The sequence below is a fragment of the Bipolaris victoriae genome (assembly GCF_000527765.1).
Source record: "Bipolaris victoriae FI3 unplaced genomic scaffold scaffold_175, whole genome shotgun sequence".
In the NCBI taxonomy this organism is placed as follows: Eukaryota; Fungi; Ascomycota; class Dothideomycetes; order Pleosporales; family Pleosporaceae; genus Bipolaris; species Bipolaris victoriae.
The window spans coordinates 1-21049 of record NW_014575217.1 but is presented as its reverse complement, the minus strand read 5'-3'; the positions used below and the strand labels follow the sequence as shown (position 1 = coordinate 21049).

General features: G+C 44.6%; 5 protein-coding genes across 5 annotated transcripts; 2 read left to right on the top strand and 3 right to left on the bottom strand.

The window, feature by feature from the left end:
• Nucleotides 1–950: 950 nt before the first annotated feature.
• On the top strand, nt 951–1326 carry COCVIDRAFT_42904 (hypothetical protein; the record flags this gene model as incomplete). Its single annotated transcript, XM_014695149.1, has 2 exons — nt 951–1226; nt 1261–1326. 2 exons carry the CDS (start codon nt 951–953, stop codon nt 1324–1326), a joined length of 342 nt encoding a protein of 113 aa, XP_014550635.1.
• A 2920-nt stretch (nt 1327–4246) lies between these two features.
• COCVIDRAFT_114971 (hypothetical protein) lies at nt 4247–5037 on the top strand (the record flags this gene model as incomplete). The annotated part of the gene is made up of 2 exons (XM_014695148.1): nt 4247–4479; nt 4536–5037. 2 exons carry the CDS (start codon nt 4247–4249, stop codon nt 5035–5037), a joined length of 735 nt encoding a protein of 244 aa, XP_014550634.1.
• Nucleotides 5038–7333: 2296 nt separating this feature from the next.
• COCVIDRAFT_31681 (glycoside hydrolase family 92 protein) lies at nt 7334–10128 on the bottom strand (the record flags this gene model as incomplete). The annotated part of the gene is made up of 3 exons (XM_014695147.1): nt 7334–8662; nt 8710–9722; nt 9771–10128. The coding sequence occupies 3 exons, from the start codon at nt 10126–10128 to the stop codon at nt 7334–7336; spliced, it is 2700 nt and encodes an 899-aa protein (XP_014550633.1).
• A 1474-nt stretch (nt 10129–11602) lies between these two features.
• COCVIDRAFT_114979 (hypothetical protein) lies at nt 11603–13343 on the bottom strand (the record flags this gene model as incomplete). Its single annotated transcript, XM_014695146.1, has 4 exons — nt 11603–12714; nt 12770–12966; nt 13019–13023; nt 13101–13343. The coding sequence occupies 4 exons, from the start codon at nt 13341–13343 to the stop codon at nt 11603–11605; spliced, it is 1557 nt and encodes a 518-aa protein (XP_014550632.1).
• Nucleotides 13344–13570: 227 nt separating this feature from the next.
• Nucleotides 13571–15438, bottom strand: COCVIDRAFT_114982 (hypothetical protein; the record flags this gene model as incomplete). The annotated part of the gene is made up of 3 exons (XM_014695145.1): nt 13571–14831; nt 14883–15170; nt 15224–15438. The coding sequence occupies 3 exons, from the start codon at nt 15436–15438 to the stop codon at nt 13571–13573; spliced, it is 1764 nt and encodes a 587-aa protein (XP_014550631.1).
• Nucleotides 15439–21049: the final 5611 nt, after the last annotated feature.

The following is a 21049-nucleotide window of genomic DNA, read 5'->3' as shown; positions in this document are numbered from 1 at the left end:
CCAAACTTGGATGCCCAATGATTGTTTACCTTGTTCATGTGGCAGCAGGAAGGGTTGGCCAAGCGGATCACCAAACCTACAACTTCAATTGATAGGCTTAGCAGCTAGTCCATGCCTCGCGGCCTAGGCACATGTCTAAACTGAGCATTCTCGTGAACACAGAATAAAAGATACCCACCAGCGTTGCTTACCAAAGGGCGCTTGATTCAATGTTGCCAATAGGCGATGTGTGATAGTATTGAACGGCTGAAGATCGGTTCATGCGGGTACTTGCGGTATTTCTGACGTAGTGACACAGCTGGTCCATTTTGTCATGGGTTTTCTTAGAATTTCAGGAGCGTGCATGTGAGGTATGGCAGTGAACGGCTACTTGCAATGTTATGCTGCAGTTGCCCGGTGCTAAGAGCTCTATTGAGAAGTGCATCTGCTGACGCTCAATCCACGCAGCTACTTCGTGCGGAGGCGGTACCATTCACATGGGCTTCAGCTGAACATTTTCAAAGGTGGTACACTTAAGCAGCAATATGACGGCCGACTAGTATCTCAAGGTAGCGGTACTGGTAAATCTTAGCTCTACAGTTCTGCATAGAACATGCAATTAGTCTTGCTCTTTCTCCCAGTACGGAAGCGGCTAGAGCAAAGTGCTGCATTGGATCAGCGATCAGAAGCATTGGCCGACGACTGACCTAGCTGAGCTAGAAGACGACGTATCTGTCACACTTCGTGGTGTGTGCTACTTGGTAAAATGCGGAAGTAGGGGCAGTGGGGCGGTGGCAGGATTCGGGATCATGTAATATACTAGTATCGTGAGATGGAAAGATTCAATATCATGAACCCACCAATAGTAGTCCGCGACGAGAAGACACTTAGTCTTAAGCGCTGGCTTGTTAGTCGTAATATAACAGTACTAGGAAAGCTTTGATCTATCCGAAATCTTACCGAGCAAAACTATGTATTTTCTCTACTGCCCCTACTTTCGCATTTTACCAAGTACCTTTTGGCCTTGCGGCTGCACCAGGGACAAGCGTGGATGCTGGATTGATTGGCTACGCATGGTACCTAGGGCGAAGAAGCTATTTCAACAGCGCGTACGGTGTAGACACCCAGCAGTCCGAGACTACCTTGAACAGATGGATCGTTTTCTAGAGCTACTCTGTCTTCCTGTTCATCTTACAGACGACCAGCCGCATCGTGGCCAGAGCTACCCTCCGTACGATGGCGTAACAGTGTGCTGCAAAAACCGCAATCTTTACGTCATAGGCGGCCAAGTCGCGTTTATTAATCGCTACCACAAGGAACAGTCGTAGTAGCACAGACCCAAGGTAGCCGCGCGGTTCTTGCCCGAGGTAGTAGACCAGTTAATGGTGCTATACCTACAGCCTCGTACGTGCGATACTACTTAGTAATAGCTAGGGCAAGGTAGTAGCTAAGTATTGCGCCAGCGAGCAACTACTAAGTACGTATCTCTGGGCTAGCGGCAGTGAGCCCTAACAAACCAATCACCTCACACTTTCCATGACATCAGAGTGCCGTCACGTAGAAGAGCGCTTCGCTGCAGGCTGCAACAAGGGTTGGGCGGAAAATCTGGATCTGTTGCTACTGCTAGCGGAGGTGGAGACGGCAGCTCAGACGAGGACGAGGATGCAGAAGATCCGGTAGAACTGCAGAACAGCTGCTCTACAGTGACCGGAGTAGTAGCGTACCCAGCGTAGGCATGTATTGTTTAGGGGCTGCGTCCGCGATCGATCAATGTGCGAACACTCGGCTCAGCGTAGCATCTGTACTTTGGGCCCTATCCCAAGCCGGGCGGTCTGCCAGCAGGGGAAATAGCAGAGGCAGTAGGATTACAAGAAAGAAAGTGGGAACAGGCGCCGAAAAGCCTAAGCAGGTCCAGCTATCGTCAATTTCCATGATACATTTATGCGATGTATCCGCTGTTTTCTCGAATTGCGGCGGACATGTTGATCAACGAAGCCCCTTTGCATATCAGATTGTAGTAGCAACGCAGGCGATACAAGCAGTCCATTTAGCAAGCAAGTTGTATATGTGGGCAAGTCGCACTGTTTCCTCATATGGTGCACCTGTAGCACAACCAGCCGCATCAACCCCGCCTCTTAGTGTTAAATTCGTCTTTGACTGCCATCTTTTCTTAGGTTCTCGGGACAGCGAACCTTGGCCCGTGTTCTTTCGTAATGCCAAGAAAACAAAAAAAAACAATGCATGAACGTGCGTGGCTGCACGGATCATTGCAAGAGCTGTGAGTCTGGCCGACCCCCCAAAGAGCCATTGCTGTTGCCCCGAGAAGTCAATGTGCGCTGTAAGCAAATGATCTGGAGGGAATACGGCGGGACATTTTGGCGTGTCTTTCCAGCACCGATGATAGAAATCGACTATGAATCGGCCACCCTGGATAGCTTACATTGCCGAGGACAATGTGCACGCGGGACTGAGCTGTTGGTTCTACGCTGACATAGTTCAGAAATATGTGATGTGCGGAAAACTATGCATCTGCCAGAGAATAATTCTTGAAGCTTGACTAGTGCCCTCACAAGAGAAAAAAAATGCAGTGATGGGCTGCCTGCAGCCCATTCTTCTTGGACGGCAGTATCCTCATATGCTCGGAATATCAGTGAAGCACATGGTCATTTAACATCAGTACGTGCAGAATATCCACAAATTAGCCGAAGCTAGCGTGTTTGGTTATGTTTTGGAGTCCCACTATCTCCAAGTAAAGAAAGCCTAGTCGTCTACTCATAACAGAGGCCTTGCGGCTAGAGCACAAGAAGAGGCACAAATACCTCCAAGAGGATGCAAGAAGAGTCGTGGCTTGCTGAAGAAAGAGTTGTATTTTTTAAATCCTGGAAGAAGCGGCCCCACGCGTCAAGCATCACCGACAATCATATGCCTCATGATTTGGACATATTCAGGATAGGTTTGAAAGTATCGGATCAAATACAATTGGCTTCAAGGATCAGAAATAACGATTATATGAAGAAGAAGACAGTACATAACCCAGAGTATGTACTGTCAGGCGTATAGAACAATCTATCCTTCCGTAGAAACAATGTTCGCATGAAGTCATTAGTAGAATTTATTATCAAGGCATGCTGAAGAGCGAATGAAATACTCATCCAGCCACGAAGCATCAAGAGTATATCGCAATCATGCAAAGAGAGAGTGTTCGGGCTGTGCAAGAAACTATCACATTAAATATGCTGGTCACGTTCGCGTATATGGTAGTATGTCCGGATTCTGTTTCTTCACTATTTCCTTATCTAACTATGCTCCGTGATTTATCGCAGTGCACATTATATGGGAGCCTATATCATCACTTGAAAAAGGTCCAGAAGCATTGCCGGCAGGATTACGGTCGACAGGGCAAGAGTTGGACGACAGGTCGCCCAGCCAGCACGCAAACGATGTGGACGACCAACGTGTCACGCCAGGAATGTAAGCCTTAGTACTGGTTCTAGATTTTTTATGTTAGAGCGCCAGTCTAAAACCATTGCACGACCCGCTGTCATCACTCACCTGCGTTAGTATGGACTAGGACCAGAGAAATAGTGCAGTCCCACGTGGAGCAAGCTGACCATGTATAGGACAGTTTCATAGCTTTCTGCACACGATCATGTTTTCGATGGTCGCATCACATGTGATATGTGGGTAGTGCCGCTTTGCTAGCATCAACCTGTCTTTCTTATCAGCAACTTGCGGTGCTATTTGGTAATAACGCCGCAAGTTAGTACGTGCGTAAGACCCAAGAATCCTTCTACGCGGCTAAAGTTAACCAAATCTATACCACGTGTGGTCTTCTTTCGTGGTAGCTTCCAACGCGATTCAGTCATGACATTGGACGCGAGGGTATCCATGAGTGCCAAGGTAGACTAATCTTACACTATAGGTATTGATATAAGCAGTAGGCAGATTCATCTCTAAGTTAGGCCTTAGGGTATCACTTTCTGGTCCGTGATAACGCATATCTAGTAAGTACCCCGCCTATAGCCTACTTTTTAGGAGTTCTGCTTACTACTAAGTACTCAAACCAAGCAACACCATGAGAGGGTGGGTTTGGGATAGCTGCATGGCATTATCCGCGGTGCACAATATCTGAATACATAAAGCGTCATCAATGCCTTCTAGAGCTATCACGCTGTTTTACACAGGCTATATCATTATACTCCTTGTCTCATTTGATACAACCTTTAACCTAGTATCCTCTGTCCGTCCACTATTATCAACTACCGACATGCATCTTACCACGATTTTGTCTGCTCTTGTAGCAGCTTCAGGCATCCTGGCAGCTCCCACGTCGCTTGAAATCGATGCTCGCGCTGTAGTCAATCACGACTCCCTCAACCCAATCCGGACTCGCTTACAACCAGGAGCGATTGGCCGGGCGATCGAAAGGTTCCAGCCTTTGCTGCACATCGCCCACGGTTGCCAGCCATACACGGCCGTTGACGATAATGGCAACACTAGGTAAGTCTACATGATGATGTATCTAAAATTCCAGTCCTCACATATCTCGATTGTAGTGGAGGTCTCCAGGACACTGGCAGTACCGACGGTGGATGCCGCGACCGGAACAAGGGCCAAACCTACGCCCGAGCTGCCTGGCACAGGGGCAAGTTTGCTATCATGTACGCATGGTACTGGCCCAAGGACCAACCTATCGCCGGCAATGTTGTAGGTGGACACCGCCACGACTGGGAAAGCGTCGTCGTCTGGCTCGACAACCCCGCAAACGCCAACCCCCGAATTCTCGGTGCCGCAGCATCAGCCCATGGTAATTACCAGAGAACCACGAGTCCACCCATTCAGGGCAACAATGTCAAAGTGGAATACTTTACAAGATTCCCCTTGAATCATGCCCTGCAGTTTACGAACACTCCTGGCCGCACTTATTGGATTAACGACTGGGATGCTATGCCCCAGGCCTCGCGCGCAGCTCTTACACCTGGTGGTCTCTTTGGATCTGCGAACGTGCCTTTTAGGCCCGATAATTTTTTTAGCAACCTAGACCGCGCCTTTGTCTAAATACATGTCTTAAGTAGGGGTTAGTGCTTACATTTCCCTTAAGTCGATCTCGATTAGAGTGCAAGCGTGTTAGTATATGCGCTACATGTAGTTTTCTCTTCGCCTAGAAAAACTATGTTTGAGAAGAATTTAGTAGACTGCTAATAATAATTGATATTTCTTATTGAAATTTTAAACAAAAGAGTACCAGAGGATTAGCCCTGTCACTCTAACCATTTTGCTGCATCTGTCGCTATTGTGAGTACCGAATCAACAGAGTGTGCGAGTGCTCATTTGCTGCGGGGGTAGGTACATATACATTGGATGCGGGAAGCATAAGCACATAGTACCGCCGTAGGGCGAACCGAGAAGCATATCGAAGTCCAACCAACAGGGCGCCTCCAACCTCATGATGCAATCTTCAACACCAGTCCAATTGTCATTGAGTACGCATGCCTGGTCAGATTTGGAGCCGACGTAGCGTATTCATTTTTGGCATCTTTGACGCTAGACAACATCCAAAGTCCATCATCCGTCAAGATCAACTTGCTGAACATGCACCGCTCTCTGCTTGTGCTATCTGTGAATATCTCCTCTTTGCTCCTAACTTCTCCCAATCCTGGACGAGTCGATTTTCTCTGACTGTTTTGAATCCGACCTCTGGGCCAGTCTGTGAGAGACAGAGCTGTCGTTGTTCATATTATAGGCCATCCCATTCGTCTCTCATGGAATGAAAACTATTGTTTCCTCCTGTAGCGTCTCCTGCCTTTAGATACAGTGATGCGACTTGCTCGCCTTATTCCTATGATCAGTTTTTTAGATCCGAAAATATCCGTGCATTTGAGCTTCGACAGCGTGCAGAGTGCAAGATCTATGTTCTTCCGCGAAGCGGAGTCGCTTTCAAACTACGATGCAGTACACGAGACAGGAGACACTGTTCGAGGAGCTTCGCTATTCACTTATGAAACCAGAGTGAATGACAGTTTCCGGATGAGTATATCCTGGATAAGTCTGGTAATACAGAATGCTGAGAATGTCAGTCCACATTGGAGGTCTTCTCCTAAGCCGGACACGGCAGCTCAAGACATTTTCACCGCATCTGGTCGTGCTGCGTAATCTCGCCGCGTAGCCAAACGCCACCTATACGTCTCACAACAAGCATCCCGACACTCAGTATGGCGAATCCGCAACCAGCGTTGGCAATCATCTCTCGTTATCCCATCATCAATAATGCGACTACGCGCTATCTACGTAGAGAGTCTTGCGGAGGGCAAACCAAAAGAACGCTTAGGACACACAGAGTAGGTTATCTCTTTAGGATTGGACCGCGTCGGCGATGACGAACAGCTAGATTATCAAAATCAATCTACCGCCGACAGCAATTGCGTCTTTTCACGGCATCTTAAGCCAGTTTCCATGCGCTACTTAGCAATCATCCTGTTCTTCTACACACAGCACGTTCTTGAGGCAGTCCAGATTAGCCCCCACCTTCCCGCTCCGCCGGATATCCCAACGCCAGGCGAGGTATAGGAGCGAACAATTGATAGGAACCGCGGCGTCCTCAGCCACGGTGCTAGAGCTGATTTCGTCATCGAAGACGTGGGCTTCACCGACGACTAGGTTTCAGAGTGATACAAGCTAACTACATCCTTAGAATGCAAGAGAGTGAAGCTGATAATGTTGTGTAGCGTTTCTTAGCAACTATTGCTTGCATCTTAAATATAGCATATAGGAGGAATTGTAGGAGACTTCCGGCGGATTCTCGGGGGACTGTTCAGTGGTGAAAGAGGTAGCAGTTCGCAGAGGATTTGGTAGTGTCTCGAAACCAATGTTCTTGTAGAAGGGGTCAGACCAGGGCGCGTGCCTTTGCTGATACTTGAGACTCTAATCGCTGCTTCAGTAGTATGAACATATAATTACAACACAAAGCTTTCCATGAAGCTAACTAAGAGTTGTACAGCCATGCGTAATTAGGTATAAGGTGTTCCCTCGCCACACACTCCTTGCGTGTCTCTTAGACCATAACTTCGCTTTTAGCCTAGATGCGCAAATAGTATTCAACGGGAAGCGCTTATAGTTCTTGAGATTGTCGATGAGGCTTTAGCAAGTCAGCAAGTCGCTGGGATCTATTTGCAGAACGGCCTAGGTAGAGAGACGTTATCAAAGGTAGTCTTGCAATACTGATATCAAAAAGCACGTTTTCACAATAACATAGAGCAAAAACCGGCAAGATACACCTTCACCCTGCTGTTCTATCCACATCGTGCATTGACGCTGCACCTGATCAACTGTTGTGAAGTAAAAGCAGCGGTTACAATTATGGCCATGCCGACAGAGACCAAGGACGTTCGCCAACGTCCCATCTCACAGGCTTATCACCCATATAGAATACAAGCTCGCCTCCCTGAGCAATTTCTTCATGCTTCAGCCAAGCTCGGTCGAGCCCTTTTCCGTTCCAAGTGACCTTTTGCGGGTAGTAGCTCGTGCTCGACATATCGCGAGTCAACACGGTCAAGAAAGTCTCTACTGACGTTCCGCTGAAGAGTGAGATATTCAGTGATGAGAAGCGAGGGGCAGAGAGGAGATAGATCGGTTGGCCAGGCACGGGGTACATCCCTACAAGATTGAAGATTAACCAGCTGGGTAGCGCGCCGCCGTCGATGTTTCCGGGGTACCCATTGCGCGCGTCGCTGTAGAAGGCGTCAACCGTGGCTCGTGTCTGATTGACTGTTTTCCAATGCATCCCAGGGACATAGTTGTAGAGGAACGGCGTTGCGAATGACGGTTCGTTGCCGGGATTGAAGAGGGCGGAGCCAGCATCGTTGTTCGCGCCAACCGATGTGCCGAAACCAGGGACAAAACTAGCATCCAGCCGACGAACGAGAGCCTCATCGCCGCCCATGAGATCGATGACTTTGGCCATGTCGTGCGGGGCGACACTGAATGCAGTCTCCCAAACCTTGGCCTCGTATATGTCGGCGTCCCATCCACAAGTTCCGCAACTTAACGGGTCATATGCAGTGAGGTTCCACGTGCCGTCCGCATTCCTTGCGCCTGGAAAGCCTGTGAATGTGCCGATGCCATCAAGGGTGGTGGTCGCCGTTGGATTCCATTGGTTCTGCCACCAGCTCGCTCGCTCACGCATCCGATCAACCGTTTCTTGAGGCTTGTCAAGTCCTTGCGCCATACTGTAAATCGCGAAATCGTTCTGCGGGTACTCGACGCCTCGAGAGATGCTGCGGGTGTGATTACGCGTGATGAAGTTGAGGGAGAGGTAGTCATCCAATGCTCCTCTTCCTTCCTTGGTGGCCCCGTCGAATGCCACCGGATCGACGTTGCGCTCAGGCATTACACTTGCGTCTTTCATTACTGCTCTGTAAGCTTCCTGCCAATCAATTGTACTGTCGAGCTCGCCGCGGCCTGTCTCGCCATTCAATGCGCAAATGCTTTTTACGAAAGCATCTGCTAAGACGATGTCTGCGTGCGTGCCACCTTGAACCCGGCCATTCCAGTTCGCTGCACGGCCAGCGGGTAGGTAGCCCTCTTCGGTGAATATTGAGATAAGCCCAGATAGAATACGGGAGTATGGTTTTGTGAAGATCAGGTGGTACAGGGGTAATAAGGTCCGGTACGTATCCCACAGTGTCTGTAGCAATTAGTCTCCACAATTTTGTCGGCGAGCGGTGGACGTACGTAGTGATCGTCGTAGTATGGTTTTGACTCATTTGACTCCCACACAGGGTTCTCACCCGTTTTGTCGGTTGGCATCAGGCCTGTCTGATACATGGCTGAATACAGCATCCGCTTCAATGTCGCATTGTTGCTTGTCGCATCGCCATCGTTTCCGATTCGTATCTTGCTTAGCACTTTAGCTTCCCACTCTTGCCTCGCTTGCTCTACCACGTCCTCGAAAGACTTTGCATCAGGAAGCTCGTTTTCCACGTGGGAGCACGCCTGTCTAGCACTAATGTACGAGATGCCCAGTTTGGCTTCAAGGGTAAGGGTACCGTTAACTTGCGTCTCTGTTGGTGACCAGCTAAACAAAGCACCAATGCCCATTCCGCTCCCAGCGTAGGATCGCACATCAGGATATCCCCTGGGCACTGGCCGAATCGTCGGTGGCGAGAAAGGGTTGTATTGCCAACTGAATGTACCAGCACCAGAGGCAATACTCGAGTGCTCTCCCTGTACATAGTCCGACGTTGGGGTTAACATGGAGTTTGCAGGGACACTGAAGTTTCCGCAAAAATGGATCCTGTGAGAATCAGGCTGTGGCCAGCCGCCCGTGTAGGATGCAGACCCATGGTATGACGGCAATGCGTCGGAAGAAGATGGGACATGCAGCTCCCCACGCAAGAACTTTTGGGAGTAGGCCATCGAAGAGTAGGCTGGTAGTACGTGCGTGAGGTCTACAAGTACGTGCGCATCGTATTCGTTCGTTGCACTAGCCACTGCCATCATTGTATCACCACTCGAGGCGGATGAACGGTTCGAAGAAGCTTCCAGCCAAGGAAACGTGTATCGTATGAATCCTGTGTGGTTCCCTGAAGTGATCTCGATCTTGACACCATTTTGCAGAGTCGTAGTGAATAGACCTACAGTTGCTGATTCGAAATCAAGACTACGATTTTGAGCATAGGTCATATTGTCGGCGAGGTTCACGGAGGCTAGATTGCCAAGGATAGGCATCTGCGATACCAACCCGTCTATATCTTGTCAATACTGATAATTGATTGCAGAAGCAGGGAACTGACACGTTGGTGCTCCTCCAGATCCGCTGACATGGGTCATGCTCACAGCCGTCACGTTGCCCAAAGGTGTGTATCCAGCATTGGCGTCCACTGCACTACCATTTGGAAGTCCGATGTAGCTCGTGTCGATTCCAGGCTTTGCTATTGCCCATGGTAGACTCGCACCCGGAAACGAGTTTCCACCTGCTATCGCGGAACCAGGGCGTGGGCCGACAGTACCGATCAAAGGGTCTACGAACGACCACAACGGCTCCTGAGAACTATCATCTCCCGAAGCCGCCGAAACAAGGCGTGTGTGTCCAATGCTCGTTCCCAGGAGGAGGAGGAGGCGCGATAGGCAAGGCCGCCGCTGACTAGCCATTCTGGATCGCATTGTCGCACAAACTGTAGTAGCGCTCGCGTTAGGCAAGGGCAGCAGCTGACGATTGCGACTTGTACCTCACGACATATGCTGAGAGCGAATCTCTGTTGCCGGCTCTTCGCGGTGCGAAGGCGAGGCCATTGCGGTGCCCTGCATACGTGCCTGCGAATGAGGATCCAGGGCTGGCCCGGCAGTCATCGTGTGCCGGGACTTTCATCGCGTCCGGCCTTCAGTGCCCCGCGATCTTGCTACTCCACAGTGGCAGGGTGACGTCGGGCAACGGGGAGAAGGACCGATTCCATTCGGGCTGGTAAGGCGATAGTGCAATCGCAGCGGTCTTAATCTTTCAGAGCTTGGGACGTACTTGACTTGTCCAAACGCACGGATGTCTTTGCTCCCTCTTTTGTTGTTATGCGACTCGACGTGTTTATTCCAAGCAGATTTTTAAGGTACATTAAAGTGTGTAGAATAGAGGAGAATCCCATACAAAGAGACTTGGGCCTACAAATATCAGTATTAAAAGTCGTCGACAGCCTTTCTCAAAGAGCTTGTCAGCACTTACTCACTTAGGATTCGTGCAACTAAGTAGCGCACAGTGTGTTCCACATGGTGCTCAAGGGCTGGAAGAGAACGCGTTCTGTCACATTGTGCGCCCCACCACACTTAAATAAAAGTTGTTCAGATCATCCTTTATGTTCACGGCTGCAACACGACTTTAGCCACGATTTTTGGTTAGGCTATCTAAAAACGCCGATACCGTCGCTATACTTACTAGTGAACGATACAGCTACCCTATTCATCGGCCCTCCCCGGAGTATAGCAAATTACAGCCCTCGTTTTCATTAATGTTAGTGACTTTATAGCTGTATATAAACTGCGCTGGACTGATTCTTCATGAGATCCTCAACGCGATTAAGACACAAACCACGATTTCTTAGTTAAACTTATTCCGCCAGCGCGTATCATGCTCTGTTTTGTTACCTAACTGCTTATTGCCTACCAATATGAAATCATTCTTCTACCTTCTAGGATACTTTACCTTAAGCATTCCTTACGTGTATGCAAGCGATTCCTGTTGGAATCAGGATTGCTAAAACGGTGGTGCGGGCAAAGTAGGGCACCTTGTACCTGCGATTATGATTGGGAACATGGTAACGACGGCCGATGCACTTCCGATCGCAACGATATTAGCGTAAGGATTTTTCACATGTAAAATACATCGCTGACATAAGATTAGGTGTGGAACATCCCTTAGATTAAGATCTTCCGCAAGCTTCTCCTACAATAAATCGCGAGTAAGCTTTGAAGTCTAAAAATATTGTCTCTTATTAATCGACGTTATGAATTTAGCTTGAAGTATGATCATCAACATGTAGTCGCTTTTCTGACGGGTTCCATGGGGTTAGGTTTACTTCATTGTTGTACGTTTATCATTGCCAACAAGTACGTATGTACTGCTAAAAGAAAGATATCTTCACTGAATAGACAATGCTCCCATAATTATGAATGGGCACGTCTTGTCATACTTCTCTGCCTTGGCAAAGCTGATTCGCGGTTGATTGTCAACAGCAATTTCAGCCCATGTCTCAGCCGTTGGATTGAATCGTGGCCAGCGCAACTTGTCAATCAGACCATTCTGAGGGTCAGCGGTGAATTCAGCTACTGCTCTCTGGAAGAGCTTGATGGTATCTTTCTGAGGTTTGGTCTCAGGAAGTCCACTAGTCTCCTCTGAGCCTCCGAGGATCATATGCAACTCAGAACCGTGATAAGCACCGCTCGTTGGGTAAAGACGGGTATTTTCCCAGTCGCCGTAGTAGCGGTACACAAAGGTTGGAATGCTGTTAATGACAAGATTCTTAGCTTCGTAGGATACAGGACAGACAAAAGATTCTAGTAAGAATTGAGAAGCCTGTGCCTCTGTGATGTTACGTCCAGCTGCAAATGCCGGGATCACGTAGTATCCTTGCTCGTTGTTGTTGTGACCGAGAAAATAGGGTAGGCGGGCAAAGCTACCGGCTTTGGCGAGTGCCTTGTAATCACTAAACACAAGTTTCTCATCGACAACGGGGTAGAAAGGTGGAGTAGACCGCACTGGGCTTCCTCCAGGACTGACTGGGATCTTTGCAGCAGCTAAGGAAATGGTTTCCCATGGTAACCCACGCATGCAAGCAAGAGTATTGCTTGAGGAAGCGCAACCGACGGCAGTGGTGAGGTTATTCCAGTTGTCTTTCTGCTTTTGGAAATTGTTCAAAGGGAAACTGAACACGGTTCCGGAAGTGGACATGAGGCCGTGGACAATGGGATTCTGCTCGTACGCATATGACCACCAATTCACTGAAACACCGCCTGACGATTGTCCAGCAATGACCATGTGATTTGGGTTTCCTCCAAATGCTCTGATGTTCTCTTGAAGCCATTCGACTGCAAGGCGCTGATCCTGTAACCCAAGATTGGTATCGGCTCCTGGTGCACCAGGGAAACCGAAGACGTTTAAACGATAGTTGACCGAGACTACAACTATATCTTCTGCATTCGCAAGATGCTGACCGTTGGCAAAGGGCGTGTTTGACCCACCTCCGGCAAAACCTGCTCAAGGTCAGCGGGAAACGATTGCATGTTTTTGTAAAGACTGAAAACCCACGTCCTCCATGAAATAGGATCAAAACCGGTTTATCCGAGTGCACAGACTTGATCGATGGTTTCGCCCAAATGTTCAATTTTAAGCAATCCTCACTCCGCTGTGTACCGGCAGCACTGGTGAAGTAGTTCAGTATTCGAACGGCCTGTGTAGTGAAACCCGGAAACTTGGGCTGCGTCGCAGCTTGTTGCGGGCAGTCACTATGAATGGTTGGAAAGGGGTTGGCTTCTTTTTGCAATGATCACTGCTTACAATCCCTGTGCAGCAAATTATCCACAAAATTCCATAAAAAGCATTGGATTGCAGTTGAATCTCATATTGCGCCGGTACTTACATAATCTGCAGCCATATAAGAACCTTTTAAACTATATTTCTTGGGTGCAGCAAATCGTAGGTTCCCTAATGGGGGCTGGGCATAGGGAATCCCTAAATACTCCCAGACGTCTTTAGCATTCGGTGCGCGGTGGCCGGTGATAGCTCCATTCTGTGTTTGAACTGTCTTGTAGGATTCAGTCGATGTATCATTTGTGAGCGCGAATGCGCAAGGGCACAGAGCAGCAATGAGAAGAGCACGCATCTTGTAAACTGTGAGATTGTCGGTAGAAACAAGAATGATAATGTGAGGAGTTACGAGTGCGTAGCCTGTGTTACTTATGCTCGGATGACCCTTGTGTCATCTGCGCCACCGCGGAGAAAATTCCGATTTTGGAAGCGGAGGTACACTATATTGGACAATGATGGTGGGCGCCTAATGCACCCTTTCTTCTACGGCCTGAAGGACACATGTATTCAACCCTCGAGGACTCATACAACACGCCCTTTGACCTGTTTGAGATTCTTAACGTTAATATCGCGCCAGAAGTTTGCGCAGATGAAAGCACAAGCGAGCATACAGATGCTAGTGATCAGCATTAAGCGCTGAGAATCGGCATAAGACTGAGCAATACCAACCCGCTCAGGAGAGCCCCACTTATAGGATAGCTGGGTGCGGAGATCTGCATAGATGTTGGCAATATTCACATGGCTTGGAACATTTTTGATAAGGTTGCTTCGGAAGGTGCCTGTCCAGATGGCAGCTGAGACAGTGCTGCCTACCGCACTTCCAATCGAACAGAATAGGTTCAGCACAGCGAGAACAACCGCAATATGCTGGTGATCCGACGGTGCCATCATGGCCATTTCTCCTGCAATGACAATTGTGCCGCCGGCGACAGCAGTGAAGATTTGGGTCATGATAATATAACCGACATCGGTTCCCGGCTGCCTGAAATAGATCATCAAGCCGATAGCAAGAATATCAAGGGGGAGGGCGAACCAAGCAGCCGTCCATTTGAATCTCCCCGTGTAACGTATAGCCGGGCCCAGAGCTAGGAAGCACCAGCCACAAGAGACTACACGATATATGCTTGTAACATAGCTCGCTTTGGTGATGCTCAGATTCCATACAACTTGGAGCATGGAACCAAAGTAACTTCCCCATACAGCACTGTTGAAGAAGTTGAAGAGAAGCATCATTCCAGCCAGGAATACAGTACGATCGAGTAGAAGCTGGTAGGGAATGAAGGTGACAGGTGCCAGAAATTTTTCCCACAATGGAAAAATGAGTAGCAAGATGAAACCAGTCACTAGCATACCGATGATCATTGGACTTTCCCACCTCTTTTCCTGGTAGCTGTAGAGACTGAATGGTAGAAGAAACAACGCCATCCCAGAGATGAGAATCAGGATGCCGACAAGATCAATCTCTACACAGAACTTGCGGATTGCGGCCATGTTGCAGCGGACTTTTGTGGGCTCCAGCAAACCCAACTTCTTTGCTTTACGGTCGTTCCAGAGAAACAGAAAAGCAAGAGGTATAGTGACGACAGGAATGACAATGGCGAATATCCCAAACGCCCACCGCCATCCCGCACCTCCAGGACGAAGCAAACTCTCAGAGATGGGGCCGCCGAGCCAGGTTGTGATTATATAGGGCGAGGTAGCAAAAGAAAGCATGAATGCGCGGTTCTTAAGACTGGAAGTATCTGCGATGAAGACGGTCAGACAATAACTGACACCCTGGGAACTGATAATGTGTTAGTATATGAGAAATACTCTCGTTGAAATGGCTGCATACCCGGTGCTTGAGAAGACCTGAGCGGCCGCATAGGTCTGCACGTTCTTACAGGTGGCCATCATGATATAGCCGACGATCCAAAGCGTGAGCATGAGTAGCATGCCTTGAGGACGACCCCAGATGTCAAGAAGTTTGGCAAGTGGGATTTTGGAGAGTCCTCCAATGATGCTGGACATGATTCCAACAGCGGCAGTCAACGAGTGCAGACGAAACGCACTGACGACGTAAGGGTTCATTGCACGAACAACGACTTCCTGCAGAGAAGTAACAAAGTAAATCCACCAAATTCTGTGACTTGTGTTAGTGCCAGATCTATCTGCTCTTCACAGCTGCCTACCCACATGACATAAGCTCCAATGAGATGCCATTTTGTCCAAACTGTTGTAGCGGCCTGTACAGCCTTCACACCAGTTTGTGCGTTGACTGAGATGGTTTCTTCATCCTTCGGTGGTGAGGCAGGCCGACCTTTCTCGGGATCTGTCGCATCGTGGCTGTTCGGGTGATCGACGGAAGCTACATTGAGCTTATCAATCTTTGATAATAGATTAAATCCCATGTTCAATTGTAGTCTCTTGGACTAGGCATAAAAGATTGAGATCTTATTAGAGTGGCCTACTCATGTAAGACAAACACAGCAGTATTATACCCTTCCAGCGCCTCGAGATCAGCATAGACGGCCCACATTAGGAAGAGCGGCAAATGAGGTTACAGTCGCTTAAAGGATGACACGCCATCGTATGTGGATATCGGCACCGCATTCAGGAGATTTATAACGAATTCGCGAGATATTCCAGGAATAGAGACGGGGATGACATGGTAGTTCGGCTTAGTAGAGACTAGCGAAGAAGATTTTATCATATCTGATCCTGAATGATCTGATCTGATAATCAGAAAGTGGGGCCGGCATCGCCGAAGTTCGGACATTAGGCTTAATCAACGCCGCCATCGTCTCTGCTCGCGATGGCGAGTTTGTACTTTTTCAACATGTAATGAAAATATTACTAACGAAAATCCTGAACAATAAGCATTCGGGTTTTGTAGTTCCGTTATCTTCGTTACTATGGACTGGTCGTCTGTGCGTGAGGCAGAATACACCCCTGCTCGCAAAACTAACGTACCTTCGTCTAACAACATTAACCGTTAGTTACGTCTAAAGAACAAACGTACCTCACAGGTTCGTGCATCGCACGGCTTCGTGCATCACTTTTGCTAAGACCCTACTTAAACACCTACCCTATCTAAATATCGTAATGATACTACTATTTAGAGCACTTTAGTAAATATTAAGTATAGCTTACTTTTTAAGCTCTTAAATAAAACGCGAATCTCTCTATATAATATACTATAGGTATTTTTAGGATAAGTTAATTATTAATAAGCTATTTATATATAGGATAGACTCTATAAATTCATTACTAGCCTAAAATAATAGATTTAACTAACTTTAAAAACATCATTATTAAGTATAACGTGGTTCACAAGCGAGTCGGCCACCCAAGCGAGTCGGCCACTTTGCACCGGCGCTTCAACTGCGCAACAACAACGCAAGATACCCTAATAACAGATAGCTTAACAAAGTTATACTGAAGCTGATATACAACTTGCTCTTTTTAATATTAAATCCTACCGTGTTAAAAGTAAGAGACGTGCTGCTGCTATCTATAGCGTTCCTCGAACAACAATACAAGTGTGAGGTGTTTCGCAGATAGGCACAAGATATATCAGATAAGTAGATTAAGACGAATCCTTGGGGGGATACCCAAGGGTTCTAGCAGGACTATATACTCTATCTCTGTGGCTGTCGCGCCTCCGGCCCGAGTAGTCTCCGACGGGTCCCCGAGGGCTGGCCTCTACTGTCTAGAGTATCGTGACAATAGTCCCCCCCTTTCTTAAGCGTCATCCCGACTGCTTAGTTTTTCTCTATATATATTATAAGGCTAGCGTGCAGATTATCCATCTTACGTTATTTAAATCTTCTAGCTCGTTAGCTGCCTATTGCCCGTTAGCTGTCTGCCGTCGTGCCTAGGCTTACCCGTAAAGTTTTGACATCGCTCTTCTTATTAGCCTTATCAGGTTTAGCTAGTCGCGCAAATAATTCTCCCCTATGTCTCTTCTATAGGTTTCTGCTGCCTTACTGATCTCTTACCTATAAATAAAAAAAAACCTATATTAGAAAAAAATTTATAGGTTAGTAAGATTACTTTAGCTATTTTATAAGCGTATAGTCTACCTTTACTATACTACTATATTTAGTCTATTACTTTTACGTTAGCGATTAGTTATTCTATTATTTATTTATAACGTAATATTGCCTTTTATTTAACTAGTGCCTATCTATTAGTAAGGTTACGGGTTCTAGCTAGATCTTTATTAGGTTAGTAAAGGAGCGGTCTTTTACTATTATAGGCATATAAAAGATGCTTTATAGGCGACTCTACTTCTCTTCTATAATACTAATATCTATTACTATAAGCTCTACTAACTCGCCCGTTTCTTAGCATAGTATCCTTAGCTTAGTCTCTAATAAGGCTATCTCTACTTATATCTATAACTTACCGCAGTATTTATAACCCTAGCCGCCGCTCGTCTACTCTGCCTGCACTAGCTACCTTACCTCTCTTACTACTAAGAGTAAGAGTAATATCTCTAACGGAACTATTATAGGCTTAATCTAAGTTTTTCTCTATAGCGAGTTTTATACTTACTCTACTAGTTATAGTCTCTATAACTTCTATTAAGTCTATTATAAAGGTAGCTATACTCTAATAGATTTCTATAGTTATTCTCTTAACTCTACTTCTACTAATTAATTCTTTCTAGGTTAAGCCTTACTTCTATTATATAACTAATCTATTCTTCTACCTTATTAACTACGCTCTACGTAAGACCGCTAGTACTTTCGCCGCTAATAGATATACTAACGTTAAGACGATAATTAAGGCTAACTCTACGCTTCTAGCTAATTAGTAGCAGGTCTTTAACTACGCGACGTCTCTCTAGACTACTCTTATTAAGTACTTAAAGTAGGTCTAACGGGAGATTAAGAAGTTAGGTCTTACTAAAGCTAAATAGGCAAAAGCTTAGTAAGTCTCTAAGACTTATAGTTTAAACTAATATACTATAAGTATATCTATTTATTCTTTATTTAGATAGCGCTAATATATATTATAGACTAGTTTAGATACTTAAGGTCTTAACGCTCCTACTAACGTAGTTATTTCGCCCTCTATTAAGGCTAACTTTTCTTATAATACTAGCACTCTAGCTACTCTTAAGCGTTAGTACTATTATAGGCCTAACGTACTTAACACCGCTAAGGTTACTACTCTATACGCTTCTAAGGTGTTCTTTAAGAAGTATTAGTTTAATATCTCTCGTCGTGCCTCTAATCTAGCTAATAATAGTATTTAACTCTCGCCCTCTAGTAATCTATTTATAGAGTAGTAGGTAGCTCTTTTCTTCTATAAGAATATAAGGTTTTCTATTTATTTTTTCTATTACCTTAATTTATTATAATATTATTTAAAGTTTCCTCTTCTCTCCTCTTCTTTAGCTAGGCCCTCTAGGCTAGCCTCTAGATTTTAGAGTATCTTTATCCTATACGCTCTCTACCGCGTGTCTATTAGATCTCTAAGAGCTAGCTACTATATTAGCTATATATTCCTAGAGAATTTCTTTATAATTATCTAGGTTACCCGCTAGTTTCTACGTAGAGAACTCTAGTAGCTAGCCTAGCTACTTTACTCTATACTCTTATCCTCTAGCCTTTATATTCTTATAATCTAAGATTCTCTTAACCTTATATCTATCTATAGTATTAGTATCTTCTAAGATCTAGATTAGGCTAGACTAGAAGTTATAAAATTTAAACGGTTCGTTCTATAGTTTAAGTAAAGAGATATTAAAAATAGAATATAGTTAGGCTATTAACGTAGGTAAATTAAGCTAGTATACTAGCTTACTAATCTTCTTTATTACTAAGAAGGGTCCTAAGTATCTTACGTTAAGCTTCTTTAACGGACCGCTTATAGTTATATTCTTTATCTATAGTAGTACTAAATCCCCTTCTATAAAGTAAAGAGAGAGTTAGGTTATATTATACTATTTAGCGTTCGTCCTCTAGACTTTCTCTAAGCTACTTCTTACTATAGTAGCTAGATCGGTCTACTTCGTTAGGTAGATACTTACTTACTATCTAAGTTCCGTCGTCGTTCCGCCCTCTATTTATAGAGCTAATAGTTTCTTTAGCTAGTACTTATCTAGAACTCTATTAAACCTCTTTAGGTCTATTTTAAATACTACGCGTATTAGAGTATATTTATAAGTAGAGTACTTCTTTAAGTTATATACGTATTCTATATATAAGAGAAGTTTTATTTAGTTATTTTATCTATAATTTATATAAATTTATAGGTAAGTCTTAAGTTTCTAATTCTACCTTTTAGTTTAGCTATTAGTTTAGAGATAGAATATAGTACTTAGCTTATAGTTAATCTTTAAGTAATAATATATATCTAACTAGAATTAGCTTATAAATACTAATCCGCGATCTAATACTAGTATGTCTAGTAGCTCTATTTTTAGAAAGTATTAATTAAGTAGTAGCTTAGCTACGCTCTAGACTATAATTACCTTCGTTATAAGTAGGTACTAGACGTACTTAGAGAGTCTATCTACTAATACTAAGATAGTATTATATATATTTCCTCTATCGTTCTTTAACTACGAGAGATCTATTATAAAGTTAAGTAAGTAGTGTCTCTAAGCTATTTCTAGAGCGGGCAGAGGGACTAGCAGTCTCTATAGTTTATACCTTCTAATCTTATTTAGTTAGTATATAGCGCACTACTTAATATATTTACTAACCTCTCTCTAGATATATAGTTACTAATATTTTAATTTAAGTAGTATAATAGTCTTATTAACGCTATAATACCTCTCTATAGAGTTATTATAATTCTTTATAAGAATATTCGCGCGGAGAACAGCGTTCTCTAGAATCTATACTTTCTTATTTCTACGTAAGACTCTACTAGAGTTAACTTTCTAGATATTAGTAGTCTTTAATACTCTATTAGTTCTCCTCTATATTAGAGCTACGTTTCTATAGTAGGCCTAGTTGCTTTTCTAGACTATTCTAATATACTTAATTAGAGTAGCTAGAGTTTCTAACGCGAAGGCGTATTTATCTCGTACTACTTCTTATACTTCACTATTTAGTAAGAGGTTTTTACTATCTAGACTCTATAGTAGCTCTTTTATAATATTAAAATTCTTAGGCTATACTTTATAATATATCTCTTTATATTAGTAAACCTCTATTACCTATTATATACTTAATAGTAGTAGCAACCTAGCGCCTTTTACTAAGACTATCTTAGTAAATTTATTAGTAAGAGCGATAGTTTTAGATAGTTAATAAGACTACTTAGGTCTCTTATTAGGGGGGTCGCGGCTCTATATCTTCTATAGAGTACTTAAAGCTATAGATATTTAAATTATCTATATTTAAAGCTTTTATTATAGAGTTAGTAATATAGCGTCTTATAGCGCTTATTATTCTTTAATATAAAGTCTCTACGCGTAGTTAGGTCTTTTAGAAGAGCTATTAGTAGGATTCTCTATCCTTAGTTTATATTTAATTTTAAAGTTAAACCTAGCTAGTTCTTTAGCCTAGTATACTTACTTAGCTGAAAGTTCCTTTATTATTATAAAGTACTTTAAGTTATTATAGTTAGATAGTACCTAGACTATAGACGGGGCGTATTTAAGGTAGTAACGCTATATTTTAAAAGCTTCTATAATTAAGTTTAGCTCCTTATTATATATATACTAATATAGAGATAGGCCTATAAACTTCTTACTCTAGAATACTATAAGTTACTAATATCTTTCTATTCTTATCTCTATCGTCGCGGGTTAAAGTAGTATTATAGCTATTATAAATTCTAATACGTTAATTAAGACTATTACTAGCTGTAGAAGCTAAGACCTTTAAATAAATAGAATGTATTAAGATAATGGACCGATTAATCTGCTAATCTAGATTAGTAGATTAGTAAGACTATATACTACTAATCTATGTCTAACTACTTCTAGTAATTTATCGTCTTAATTACCTAATCTATTATTTATACTATCTAATAAAGATTAGATAGTTAAAGGAT